The sequence below is a fragment of the Chelonoidis abingdonii genome, chromosome 4, assembly GCF_003597395.2.
Source record: "Chelonoidis abingdonii isolate Lonesome George chromosome 4, CheloAbing_2.0, whole genome shotgun sequence".
NCBI lineage: Eukaryota > Metazoa > Chordata > Testudines > Testudinidae > Chelonoidis > Chelonoidis abingdonii.
In genome coordinates, this window is record NC_133772.1 from 152,887,507 (window position 1) to 152,902,417 (window position 14,911).

The 14,911-nt window shown below is 45.0% G+C and overlaps 1 protein-coding gene across 5 annotated transcripts in view; it reads right to left on the reverse strand.

Moving 5' to 3' along the window:
• Positions 1–546: 546 nt before the first annotated feature.
• SAMD4A (sterile alpha motif domain containing 4A) overlaps positions 547–14,911 on the reverse strand; it is a 216,338-nt gene continuing 201,973 nt past the window's right edge. For 3 of the 5 annotated variants that reach the window (XM_075065793.1, XM_075065792.1, XM_075065790.1), the window contains 3 exons: positions 9,416–9,499; positions 6,476–6,568; positions 547–5,305 (listed from right to left, as the gene is read on the reverse strand). In XM_075065793.1, coding sequence (XP_074921894.1) covers positions 5,277–5,305; positions 6,476–6,568; positions 9,416–9,499 — 206 coding nt within the window. In that variant the 3' untranslated portion in view covers positions 547–5,276. The remainder of the gene's footprint in view (positions 5,306–6,475; positions 6,569–9,415; positions 9,500–14,911) is intronic. The other 2 variants (XM_075065794.1, XM_075065791.1) reach the window with 1 other exon arrangement.

Here is a 14,911-nt window from a genome sequence, read left to right on the forward strand (position 1 = left end):
AGAAAAAACAGCAGCTAGAGATCTTTCTTGTGGAGGGGATGGTGCTACAGAAGACAGGGTTTATAGAAGACCAGGATGGTTCATGGATCAGATTAACAGAACCAGAGGTTCCTGAGTTCTAATCCTGGCTCTGCTTTTCACTTCTTGTGTCTCCTTGGAAAAGTGGATACTGATTTGTGCCTCAGTTTCTCCATTTGCATATGGGATTACTACTTTCTGCACTTACCTCGCAAAGAATAGTTAGCTAAACATTTGTGCAATGCTTTGGAATTCATAAGCCCTAAAAGACCAGATTCTCAAAGGTAATTAAGCGCCTAAACAATGAAATCAATGGGAGCTAGGCACCTCAATACCTTAATCTGAGCCTAAACTGCAACCACAGGATTTTTACATAAATATAATAAAACTTTTCTACAAAACTCAACAGCTGTTTTTCTTCATTCCTTTGAGCCACGATGCTGGCCTTAAAAAAAAAGGGAAAAAGGAAAAAGAAACCAGATTTCACCCCCCCAAACAAACAAACAAATAAAAAGACTACACACCCCAGTGTTACAAAACCTTGTATTAATCATCTCCCTTCACTTTCAATATAATGTTGATATGAAATATAGCCATGATCCTAGTTACACGGGAGGAAATGAGTAATAAATACATTGTAGCAAGTTTAAATCACAAGGGTGTTTCACTGGTAACAACATTTGAAAACTGTACACTTGCAAAGAACAGCATCTTCAAACATTAATATTTCTTTATATCAAGAAGCTTTTACATGTAACAAACATGCTATTTCCATATATGACAAATTTAAAAAATATGCATTGCTTGGCAACATTAACTAGGCAAAAATATTTCTTTGTGCACTAACTTTATACAGAAAAAACAGGACTAAATGCATGCATGTACAATAAGGAACTGCCAGAAGATGGCATGCAACGAAAGAAAGTCCAAAGCTTTTTAAAGTAAGCTTACGTTATGCATAAATACATAAGGGTTATATATTAATAAGGGAGGAAGTATTCTGTTTAACATTATTAACATTCCTGTTTTCTTCCTATTCCTCCCAGAGGAATACACATTCACCTTTAAGTAAAGATAAAGGAATACAAAAAATAAAACTCACTTTGCAAACTCTGATGACTTGTATAAAATCAACTTTAGTGTTATCATAACTGTGTGCAAATTATACTTCTGCAGGATCTACTTTTCATCAGGCACATTCAGAAAGCCTAAAATGGGTCCTGTTTCTGCACCCCAAGGGAGAGAAAGTTGACAACAGACATATTTTTAAGTGCTGACTAAAATCTGAGCTCCGGTTCTCAGTCCTATGCTCTTATATGTGTGGAACAGGGCCTGCATGATACTCGCTCTGCACCATGTGCATGTCCCTGATCTACTTGAACAAAGCAACACTTCTGTGAAGGCCTGTTGGTGACTGCGGGAAAATCCCCGGACTTCCACCATCTGAGAAAAACAGGCTGATCCCCAGCTCAGGTACCTGCATTACTACTTAGACAAAGGGCTTGTCCGTGAAAGGGTTAGCTCATGGCACCTCAAAGGAAAAGCAGGGTTTCCTCAGTGTCACGAATACTTACTTGTCCCTTACCAAGAAGGTGGGAGGTAAGGGGCAGTTTAGCCCTAATTTGGGATGATTAGAAGGCTGTGTCCACTGCAAAAATGAGCCGTGTTTGATAACAGGGTGACATTGTCAATATCCCGCTCTCAACAGGTAAACGCTTGTGTCTGGCTGAAGTGGTCAAAGTGAGCCCCTTGAGCACTCATTGCGCAATACATCTTACTGCTGCTCCTATTCAGCAAAGCATGTGCTTAACTTTAAACCCATGCGTAAGTCCCCTTGAAGTCAGTGGAACTTAAGCACTTGTTTAACGGATGTGCTTTCCAAGAAGGGGTGCCCTGTGGTGAATCTGCCAGGGGCCTGGCACACTTCGCTACCAGTGCTGGACTCTGCTGATCCTGTCCAGCTCATCAGGGCAATCCAATGGGTGGGGCAGCCAAGCTTGACTCGGGGGCAAAAGAGGTTCATTTCTGCAGTGTGAACACAGCCAAGGACACTTGGATAGATGGAATTTGTTAGCTTCTCAGTGCAGACAGCATCACCAAGCAGACAAAAGCTATTTTGTTTTCCTCGTTGGCCATCATTCAGAAGTGAAACCCGAAGCAGCGAAAAACCATCAGCAGCGTTTCATTCCTTGTATGTCTCAGCCTCTTGTGTGTGTCTGCCCCCTACTGTTAATAACTGTAAGAAACCGCCAAGGATAAAAGCACCAGTAAAACTTCATACATGATAATAGTGTAACAAACTACTGTCACTGGAAGAGATGCTTGCAGAGATGCCAAGTACACACTGCTTTAGTGAGAAAACAGAAAAAAACCCACATTTATATGTAGTGAAATATTTCTTACTCTGAGATTTGAAATTATTTGATACTTGCTTATTATAAAACAGTTGCATTTGGGGTAAATGGGTAAATACAAAAAAGAAAGGCACTGCCGCTTTATTACTAAATATTTGACTTCACAGCCTTATGCATGCAACTGGTTTTTATAAATAAATTTATTTTATTTTAGAATTTGATTTTTCAATTGAGCTCTACACCTGCACTCAACACAGGCCTCAAAACGGAGCTGGGAAGGACTTCCAAAATGGAACCGAAGCTACTTTTTAAAAAACAGCAAAACACAACAAAGTCTATCATTAACCTATACACTCTCAACGGAAAATAAGCTTTTTTGAAAGAAAAAAAAGAAAAGAAAAGAAAAGAAAAATTGAATTATGTGGTTGTTAATAACAGACATTATCATGGTTACCAGCCATAGCAAGTTAATAAGTAATATATCCAAAATAATATCTCTAATAATCAGATAACCTCTGTTTCTATATTCAGCAAAGAAATAAATAGAATTTCAGATTTGTAAATACTTTGTCTTCCTTTCAAAAGATTCATGCTAAGGTGATTGTGTTCACAAGTCATTTTCTGAAGCTGCACATTGTATATAGCTATGAATGCTCAAGATGCAACTCAGATTTGAATACTTTCTCATTTCCTATCCAAGCTGTGTAATACTGCCGTTCATTATCCTCTTCATTAACTTTGTTTTAAGCTCCTTCTAACACATTCCGAAGTCCCCTCCTATCGTATTCCCTTATTACTCCACCAAATCATGCTCAGTTACATTGTATCATGCATTCTGGTAAACAGGAAACCAAGAAATATCAACTTTATGTCAATCAGCATGAAAAATCGCATTTTGGCACTTTTTGTTTTTATAAAGTTAAGTAAAAATGCTGCATCTAAATTGGATTTACAAACCTTATAGTACATGTAAGAACACCTCTTTGAAGCTGCAGTTTAGCCCTTAGTCCCCCCCTTTTAAAATAGTCACGTTGAATGTTTGGCACTGAAAATATTTGCTGCTTGGAGCAATTCCATAACTACTTTCAGAGAATGTCAACCACCCAAACAACGTTAACCAACAGAACTGATTTCTGAAGTATTGTACAGATTCACATAGCCATGGTATGCACGAATATTACTTTTCTTTATATAATAAAGAAAAATTGCACGCACCAAATCATTTCTTACTTACACCAGGGTGAATCCACAGTAACTTCACTAAAGCCAACGGAGATGCACTGGGGCAAAACTGGTCTAAGTAAAAAAAAGAAAAAAAGGAAAAGAACCAGGCCCTCTGTGTGTCAAGCAAGCAATGGGGATTCAATAACCATGTGTTACTGAAATGTCAGGTGAAGATTCTGTTTTCATTTGGGTGTAAATCTGGAGTTAACCCACTGAATTCAGTGGAACAACTATGGATGTAGGCTGGTGTAAATGAGACTTGATTCTGGACTCAGATCTCAGTTCAAACACTTGCTGGTTCAAAGTTATATCAAATTCATGCATGAAATGAACCAGGGCCACCCTTAACTCAGTTCTAAAAAGCAAGGGGTGATAGTTACAGTTCTGGGATGACAGCAGCACAGAGACAGATGTGCATCCAAACGACTGGCTCTTAAATCTTTAATCCACCCACACGTTGATCTTCCTTCCCTTACATGTATCGTCCAGTTTAGCCTGCTTATTACTCTCTGGCCACATGCCTGCTCATTATCTGTCAGGACCAAGAAAAAGGCAGCAGTGTTTGTGAGCCAGTATAAACACTGAACAGAGCGTACTCACTATTCAAACTGAGAGCTGCAGTCCAGCACTGCTTACATTTTGCTGCTCTCCCGCATGGTCCCTTAGCTCAGGAAGCCCATGCTTTCCCCTTTAATCCTTCTCTATCTCCTCACATCTTCTTGTTACCTCCCAGGGCAAGAATAGGCTCCGCGCTCCACCCCCTGTAGTTCAGCTGGCAAACTATAGCTAGTTCTGAAAATGATCAAGTCAGTCTGGGATGTAGTGGCAGGTCTATAAAAGCCATGATGCAGCATCTTTTAGGTATTCACATACACAAGACAAGAAACAAGAAACTGATCCCACTTGATCTCCATGCCCAATCACATATAGTCCCACCCACTCCACGACATCCCTCCTCTCTTCTCTGATGTCCTCACCATCCCAGCTGATAAGATGAAAACCCAAGGCCTGCGCCTAGAAGCATAGTTTGGTTGCTATGTAAAATGCAAACTTGCTGCTATTAACAGAAGTAAAACAAAAAAATCCTTTACAACAGGAATATGAGACAAAGGCTTACCAGACATTTTTACACACTTATGTATCCTTTATATCTGCTCTTATGTAAACAATACACAAATTGAAATTTAGTTGTTTTAAATTTGGTTGAAAGGACGTTTGGTTGTTGTTGTTGGTTTTTATTTTCCTTTTTGACTGCACTGCAGCTCCAGTAGATGTTTGAGCTCCAGTGAAATACAAGAGTTGTAAACTTTGAACAATAAGTTACCCCCTTGTTTTTTGGTCACAAGTGATATTTGTTAATTTCCTCCTTCAGAAACAGGGTTTGCCTGGTGCTCTCTATCCTCCCCAGCTGGAGATTAACACCTCATTTACCAGCACTTTGCCTTTCCCCGCCACTTTCCCCCTAGAGAGGATGTGTAATAAATGACAAAACAAAGTCCAATTCTAATGATATGTTCACAAGGACAATCTACACATTCACAAAATTAAAATGAGAGCAAGAGGGAAAAAGAGCGAATGCAAAATCTCTTTGAGAATCCTGTGCACGTCTGGAGACTGTTGCCACTGGACCTGCAGCAGTCATTCTCACGGCCAGCGCTGTCACCGGTACACATTCATCTTCTATATCGTAGAGGTTCTGTCAACGCCGTCTGAAAGATTTAAGTCATAATCAGAAGTAGCCACACGTCACTTTAAATTGCATTGCCTCAATACTACCATGATGGGCATATTACAAATACCCAATTTAAATAAACACAGCAGATTGGCCCGAATCCAATCGGTAAATCCACATGTTGGGGAAATTCAGCTCTGGATCCAAACTTGGTGGCTCAAATCCACCTACCTACCTTCCATATCTGTGTGCCAGTCAGCAGGGCGCTGGCTGCCATGCCCTCTCTAGTTGTGAATATAATTTCTATGCTGGTATGCAGTAGGGGCTCAAATGTATCATTACAATCTGCTCTGAGTAAGGGACGTGGAGTTCTGCTGCTCCAGGAGCAGCCAAGGGAATGCAGCGTGACCACCATGCATGCCCTGGTCCCTCTTGTGCACCAGGAACGAAGCAATCTGCTTTCGGTCTGTTGCCCATTTCTTCCCCACCCCCATCTGGTGTGGGTCAGGGACCAGTGGCCATGCAGAGCTGTGCAGTGACCTACAGTGTAGAGGGCCCATGCAAGTACTTATTAGCCCCTGGCTCCACGTACCAGAATATAGCAGAAGAAACCGTGTTGCCCTAAATTAATAGGCAAGGTTCAGAGTTGGAGGTGCACATCTCTGTTATCCTGTGCACTCTGAGCAGGCAAAAATCCCCTTTATGGCAGCGTGAGAGAGGCTGCAGGATGGGACCCAGTTCCAGGAGCGTTTGGAAATGGAGCCCTGCCCAGAGGAATGGCAGCTGCTGGGTGGCCGGGATTTAGTTTGCTTTTAAAATGCAACAGAACTAGGACAAGGAAGTGAAAGGAACAATTAGAAATAGAGGCCAGTGATGTCACAGAGGAAGCTTTAATGACATGCCCGGGGCATGGACTCCATCTCATTTCGGTGGAAGCCGATGGGGCTCCCTCGACAAGTCACAGGGGCCAGGACTGAGGCGTCTGGAGCTAAATTCCCCTCGGTTCATTTCTGGCCTCCTCTTTCTAAGGCTTCCTGACAGCCTCCTGGTAACATACTGTTCCTGACTCTTTTCACCTGGGGCCCTATCCCATCACAGCCCAGGAATCAGGATATCTAGACACTCGGTGGTTGGGGATGAGGGGTTGGAGCAGAAATCTCCTCAGATAGGGGTGATGTCTCAGCAAGGCCTTAACGAGCCAACTGACCAGTCAGAAAGCGCTGAGAGGTGTGTGTGGGCTTATCATGCCTGCTCCCGCCAATGAAATCCACAGTGCCTATGACGCTCCATGCACAGCTCTCTACAAGGGGACGAAGTACAGAGAGAGAGAACAACAATGAAAAGCCTGGGTGAGGATTAACGCTGCAGAAGGGTTTTTAACCAGACAGGAGTTATGACAAATGTATTCAGGGTGCACGCTTTTTACACAGATTCACTGTCTTTGAACACGTATTCGTTGACATGGTGGCTCCTCTGTGCTCAGTCGTGCACAGGCTTGTGAATGCATTAGGGTGGCTTTTAGAAACACAACAGTAGGCTTTGGGCTATGGAGAGGCTTCATCAGAGATAAAAATTTTGTATTTCCAACCCTACCTGGAATTATGGATGTAGGCCAAAGATGGGCATGATCTGAAACACCAGATCATCCTGCCACTGCACCCCCACCCTTCAAACTTGGGGGCAGAGTGGACCCAAATTCAGTGGCTGGCTCATCTCTAGGATGGGCTGAGCCAAAACCTGGATCCAAACACCTGCAAGGCTCTGGGAAGTTCAGACGCTGTTCCTGGCCCCTCCCTGGCGTAGGCACAGTAAGATGGATAGCCCAGCTCGGATGTTCCCCTGTTCGGGGAGAACGACATGAGCGGTAGGCTGTGGGGTGGCTCCTGCTGCAGTGCTGTGCCCAGTGCAGCCTGAGTGTCAGAGGTGGCGCAGAGTGATGCAAGGTGACCTAGAACGATGGCCCTGGGAGAGCCCACCCTTGTTGAACATGGAGAAGGGAATCAGGCTGGTGCTGTGAATGGCAGAGGCGCTCAGCCCAGAAAAGCGGCAGCTCCCCACTTCCCACCTTGCCCCAACGTCATCCCACATAATGCAAACCATTTAGTGCATGAGCGAGACTTAGGAAGTACCTAGGAGGGCTGCCGTGATGATCCGACTTCTAAGAGACACAGCAGCAGTGGTGTCAAGACACTGGTTGTTTTGTTACAAAGCTAGAGCTACGTGTAAGGGCAGCAGCCCTGCATGCCACAGCCCACCACGTTACCGCCTTTGGCAATCATCAAGTGAGCAATTCCCAACGCAGGGCCCAGCACACTGCACTCCCTGTTCCCCTGCTCAGCTCCTCATGGAAACCGCCTCAGACACATGCTTCAGTTCCTCCCGTTGGAATGGTAAGACTAAAAACAAACAGGTTTGTTAAGCTCTGCTTTGTCTATTTATTTAAAGCTATTTATAGCACTTTTCATGTAGAGAGGCCTGGGCCAAGGCAACGTGGGTCAAACCCCTAAGTGGCCTGGCCCCTCCCAGCCTGAGCATCTGCCTCTCTCCCCACAATATACTGCCAGGCGGGGGCTGCTGACAGGGTGTTCTCCACTCTCAGATTCCCTGCTCCTCCCTGCCACAGGCCATGGATTTCTAGGTATGCTGCACAAACTCTTTGTGTGATGGGGCTGGGGGAGTGGTTTGAACAGTTGTGATTGGCTGACTTGATTCATTCTTTGCACATGGATAGTTTTTTCATAGCTGGGTGGCCCTGCTTTGGGAGAGTCAAAGCCAGTTCATTGCTAAGGGCACCTGGAGCGTTGCGCAGGGATTTTTCAGTTTATCTGCTTCGAAATAAAACAACTCACAAAACCTGTGTGTGCTGTGATGCAGTCAGATCTTCCTCTGGCTTTTGCCAGATCCCGGCCCAGCTGAGACATCCACCTTCCTGCTAAGCCGTTGGTTCTGGTACCTGCTGCGTCCACCCACCTCCATCCCATTTGTCTGCTTTGTTCATCAACTGTGTCCTGTCTGACATCAACACTGTGACCTCTGTGGTATTTATGGTATCTAGCACAAGGGGCCCTGATCCTTGACTGGGGTTCATAGGCGTTATCGTGATACATAGTAGTAACAGTCAGGGTTTTCTCAGTCGAGATCATGGGCCTCACTTTCCCCAGAGCTCAGCCTGAGACAGAATCCTTAAGGGCCTGTGGAAGATGCATCTGTTTAGAGTTAAGTTACCACAGTCGACTATGTCAGACAGCTAATGTGGCTCTCCCGGTAATCCGCTCCTGGCATCTGATCCCTGAGGAGAATTCTCCCTTTTACTGGGAAACTGACAGCTATCAGTCCGTAGGGCACCCACACGATGGAGATGGGCGTTTTTAGAAAGGCACAGGCCAAAAGAACCATACCTGTATTCGGATTTACACTGGATTTAGTGGCACTAGAATGGAAAGGTCTTTTGGGAAGCCCAAGTTTCACTAACGTTCCTCTCCCCTCCATGATGGCAGGCTCTTGCAGTGATATAGAAACTGTGTGCTCAGGCCAGATGCCCAAGTCCACACACAGGGCCAGCTCCTCAGCTGTGTAAATCAGCCTACATCTATTGACTTCCATGCCAGTTTACACCAGCTGAGGGTCTGGCCCTTAGAGCTTAATCCGGCTCCCATTTTAGTCCATATGCCAAAGCTCCCACCACATGCCCTTAACAAAAGTCTCCTGGTTTTCAGGGGTGCTCAGCACTGTCAGTGCCCATTAGCTTCAAGCGGGAGCTGCCGGTGCTCAGAATTGTTGAAAGTTTCTCTCATCTTGGTGCCTAATAGGTCACCATTTTGGCCGGGGCAGCGTAACCCTCCTTCGCTCCTCCCCTGCTTGTTAGCGGTGAGCACGTTCCAGAGCCTGGCTTGGCTGCTGGCTAGTTCCCTTTCATTCTATTCGCTCCCTTTTCAGACAGAAGTGCCCCTACCTGCAGCTCAGTAACTTAATGGGCAGCACTGATTAGCTCCCACCACAGTCTTGTCCTGTCTCCTTCAGTCAAGGGGATGGTGGCTGTTTCAGACGGCGTCCAGGAGGAAAGAATTTAAATGGGGAATCCTCCTGGCTGTGCTAGAGACACGGTGGCTGACAACAGAATGGAGGGAAGGGAAAAGTGTGCACTCACCCCCCAGGGCATGTTCGGTCATACTCAGGCACAAGGACTCCAGCCTGTTGTTGATGTCAGGTTCTGTCACTGGTACCTGGAACTCTGCAAAGGAAATGGAACAGACTGTTACTCCGGAGACCCACAATGGCAGAAGCAAAGTCACAACAAATCTAAAGGGTAAATACAATAGCTGGGCAGGTAGGAATCTGTTCTGCACTGATATACGCCCTGTGTAAATCCAATGACAGGAGCATTACTTCGCTTGTGTCCCTCTGACAACTCCCTCTAAAGACTGCAATTGAGCTTTCATTCCCAATATTGGATGTTTTTATGCTCATTTATATGTGCAAACACATTGACTTTCTTACACACACACATAGACACACACACACACACGTAAAACTGTTTAATATCAGTTTTTATTTGCAAACACCATCCCAGCCGCTAACTAATGCCACTGATGGAGAGTCACACGTTTGCAGTGATGTAGTACAGAATCATGAAACCCAAACCTTAGATTTGTCTACAGTCTTATACAGACTGTAAGCTCTTCAGGGCAGGGACTGTCTCTTTGTTATGTGTTCATACAGCACCAAGCCCAACGGCTGCTACGTGCTACCATAATAATTACTGAAGATTAGAGGCTTGGTTTCAGACTGGCCATTGCAGGGCAAGGAGATGAGTGTAGGTTAGAAGACAGGAGTTTAGAAGGAAATAACCCCAGCACAATTAGGGCAAAACACTCAAATCCATTCATAATCCAGTAACTTTGTTTTACTCCTATGAACTGAAACAACCAGGCTAACTTCATCCTTTGCTTGAAGATTTAGGCCTAGGCAGAGAGTTAGAAGCCTAAATACCTTTGAGGCTCTGAGTCTAACTTCTATTAATTCCTCAAATACCTTTGAGGATCTGGGTCTTGGCCTATATACCATGAGCCTATAAACTGTTTTATTGGACTACTACATCAGGACTGAGATTTCAACCCTACTAACTTTCTAGCAGGGACTGTTTTTTAAAAATGGGGCACACTTTTCTTTAGCAGCACTTTCAACATGAGAAACGAAGGGTCTGAACCTCCGTTAGAGTACACTCGGAGGAATTCAATGGAGCTCCACCAGAGACGAACTGATGTAAGTGAGAGGTTCAAGGTTTGTATTAGAAAGATGCTCACGTGGTTTGAAAATACCACAAAGAAAGGGCTTTGCAAGGCCAATGAAGAAAGACAGTCAAATGTCCCTGTTACGAAGGTGCTGTTCCACGGGTACTCAGAGTTGCTACAGGAATTGTGAAATCCCATCGCTGGGCATTACTGAAGGAGCACCAGTGTCCTCTAAGCCGTAGGTCTGCCAACAGCTGAACAGAATGGTACGTGTGCATTGTAAGGCCTCAGAGCTGCATAAATCAAAACTCCCTCATCAGATCATCTGTAAACACAGCTCAGGAGTAAAAAAGCAGTACTGAGGCATAGCTGCCTGAGGATGTATTCTATCTGAGCCTCTTATCCCAAGGTACCTAGAGTTTTGTGGACTGGGTCAGCAGTGACAGCGCAGTTCTTAAACGAAACTCTCTCCAGGCAATTGCTGAGCTAATTTTCCCTGGGGAAATACAGGGCATGGGGTTTGCATGAATGTAACTGTTGCTATCAGATGAGGACAGATGGTCTTGTAAGGCCCTGGAGCAGGATTCAGGAGAGCTGGGTTCATTCCCCGCGTGACGTTGAGCAAGTCACACGGCTCCACACCCACGAAGGTAGTTTGGCTCCTAACTTCTGCTGAAATCAATGGGAATTGGAACCCTACATGCCTCTGAGGATCTGAACCCCAGCCGCACAATGAATACAAGAGTACTTTCTTTGTCTACCTTATCTAGTTGGACTGTATGGGGCAAAGCAGAGACCTCCTCCCCGCCTCAGCCAGGACTCTGCTCTGCCCCACCAACACTGGAGCCATCCTGCATCTTGTGCCTGCAGGGATCGAGTGTTACTAGCCCTAGGCAATACTCCCTCACTCCTGTGACAGCGGGGCTGCAGAGGGCTCCCTGCACTGTCATAAGAGCCATACAACAGCGGGCTGGCCTCCCTGCAGCTGGGGACTTGTCCCTCTCCTTGCAGTCCTGGCTGGGGGACTCTGTTTTATTTTCTGAACCTCCACATTCTCCGAATCCCTTCCTTGTCCCCCAGCATGAGACACGAGGGGGACAAGGAAGGGGTTGGGATAGCGTGGCGGTTCGGATAATGGGATGTGACGGAGGCTGCGCAGGAGGCAGCCAGTTACAGAGAGGTTGCAGGGAGCAGTCAATCAGGGACGGGCTAGCCCATATAAGAAAGGCTGCAGAACAGAGCAGCTTCAGTCACTCCTTGGAGCTTGAGGAGGAGTGGCTGCCTTGCAGACTGAGGGCAGCAAGCACCCTGGACAGAGCAGTGCTGCAGGCTGAGGCCCTGAGGCTAGGGAAAAGAGGGTGCTGGAGCTGTGGGAAAGTGGCCCAGGGAGATCTACAGAGGAGTTGGCAGGGTCGTAGGAGGTGGCTGGGACTCAGGGACTGTGATACTATCCCCTGGAAATGGGGAGCACAGAGGGCAGCATAGCTGGAGAGCTGTGTCACGCAGAGGACGCCGCGGTCCTGGGAGCAACATGGGTCCCTGGAACAGAAGTGACAGTGGCAGAATGCCACCAGAAGAGGGCGCACTGGCATACAGAGCTAATCCCCAGGACAGCCAGCAGGAGGCACCGCAGCAGTGGACCGAAGCCCATCACACGGGGTTTCGGATACAGAGGAGTATACTGTAATTGATAATATTGTTATGATTACGCTCTAGAACAAAGTATTTTATGCCTAAAATAAAAGTGAGGCATAATATTGGCTATTCCCTCTTTAGATGTAGTTTGTGGTCAGGCTGATTTCATTTGCCATAATGTGTGTAGAGACCAGGCCTTGATTTTTTTATGAACTTGAAAGTTGCACATAGGGGAAAATCAGAAACTCCTCTGTGCCAGGGACACGAGGGCTGTAAAACTTGTCTGTACAAATGACAGAAGTGAAACTAAAAATAAGCTCCATTGCTGGGGTCATTTGAAACCATGCTGGACAAAGCCCTAGAGAACAGACGGTGTAGGTGCCTGATGAGGGATCTTTTTCCCTTCCTCTGACGCATTCTGTGTTACCATGGAGATCTGCGCTGGTCCCCAAGGGATGACCGAGGTGTGACCTGAGAGGTCTTCTCCATCTTTAACTTCTCTGATTCATATGGAGATGAATATATCCAGAAGGAGAGACGCCCACCACACAGCTTAAATGGAATGAGATCTTACCCCGGACATCTAAAGAAACATCTCTTGAGTTCAATGGATTGAGGATATCTAGCATTTTATGGGAGCAATATCAAGATTATTTTCTTTTCACCCCCTCCATGCACAGCAGGTGGAAGGAAAGAGCTTGTTTATCTGAAACCATCATTTGCAGCTTAAAAATGTGGCATGCTGCAGCCGCGTACCAAGTAAGGTACCAAGTGGGAAGGTTTGTGTTTTAGGGATACAAATCAGCTGTCAGATGACTGGAAATTAAGGGCAGGTGGTGTCCCCAACAGGTCTGAAGATGAATTAGTGGAATAGCCCACTAATTTATATGACCTGCGTCCCCTCTTTCTTCCAGATTGCCTTTTAATCTGGCCTTAATGCACATGAGATGAAGACGCAGGCAGTATGTCCTTAAATCCCTCCTGGACAGTCATCGATGTGCATTCCTAGTTCAGGTGATATTTTAATCCCTGGTAGAAACAAGTTTTGGTGCTAGTTTTAAATAGCACATAAATTTAGAGCCAACATTCTGCTCTCAGATGTTTGCGCCCGGCTTGCAGGAGCTGGGGGACTGTTCTAGGCAAGAAATTGGCAGCAAATTCTAAGAGCTAAGTATTATTATTATTAAATTTAGCATTTGTAGGATGGTTTTGGCTCATTCTTATGGCTTTATTCTTAATTTAAACAATCACTTTAGATTCCTCTCCTCCGTCCTGTCACCTGGGTTAGGTCCCCCTCTGCTGGATTCTCTGCAGGAGGGGGCTAGAGGATTAGAAAAACTCCCCGAAGCTCCCCTCTTTGAGTTCTTTGCAAGGGAGAGAGGTATGACACCCTGTGGAGTTTGCAGGATCTCACAGATCCATGGTAAGGGAATTGAGACTGAATGCTACAAAGCCAGTAGAGTGAGATCAGCTATGATTTCTCCCCATACACTATTCTGCTTGAACAAACAGACCAGCTTTGTTCTGACTGAGCAGACATTCACATTAAATGCATCTCAAGTTTACATTAATGAGATGTAAGAAGTAAGGCTGACTAGATGTGACTGTGCAGTCTAATATTCAGAGCAGAGACAGAGTCAGGACTCCTGGGTTGTAATTCTAACTTCACAATCAACTTGCTGTAAGACTTTGGGCAACTCAGTTAATCTCTCTGTTCAGTTTACCCCATAAGTATAATACTTTCCTACTTCACCGGATTGTTGTGGGGATTAATTCATTAGTGTTTACAATGTGTTTTGAGATCCTCCAACGAAAAGTGTTGTATAAATGCAAACTATTAATAATAATATCAAATAAATGCATCACTTTCTTGGGTACTCTACAAATATTTTTTTTGGCAATGCCACTTTCCCGTCCTCTAGAGTCTTCATCACCTGCAGGCTAACATGCAAGAACTTATTTCTTATTCTCTAATATTTACCAAACTTTGCCATTACACTGGGCTCAGGATGATACACAGAGGGAGACGCAGTCCCTGCAACAAGAGGCTTGTAATCTAGGACGGTCAAAACAATGCGGACACATAATACATGAGAAGGCTAGATGGAGGCCCAGGCTGAAACAAGGGTGTAAGTTTCTGGGGCGGTAAACTTCTTTTGAGTGAGATTTGTTTCGATGGTGAATTATTGCTGGAACAATGCAGATGATGAACACTGCTGTACATTAACAGAAAGGCTGCATTAAAAGGATAGTGGAGCAACATACATAGTTAAGATATACTAGAAAAAACGCACTAAAGTCTCAGAGCTTTTCTTTCTGGATTCAGATGGACACTCAGCAAACCAAAATAATGACAGGATGTTCTCATACATGGAAGGGTATTAAAAGTGTGCAAGGAAACAATTAAAATCTCTCGTGTGTTAAAATTCTGCCTCAGAACGTCTCTCTCAAAAGAATTTCCCTAAAATGCATGAAGTCATTTCTCTTCTGCACTGGATTTTCCAGTCCATGTAAAAGCAAAAAAGGTGATCCAAGAGTTGCAACATTCCCCATGTAACACAAAGCCTTGCAAAAGGAAGCTATGTTGGGCACTAGCACAGTCAGTCTGTTATTTATAGGGTCAAAATCCCTCCAGTGATGTCTCTGGTTTAATCAATCCAGTAATCTGACTAGTGTCAAAAAATATCTTGGTCAGATTGCAACAGACACAGAGCTTGCAGAGTCTGGCTTGCTGCCAGCCCACCACTGTTCATGCTTGCAATGCACAGTTTAAAAAA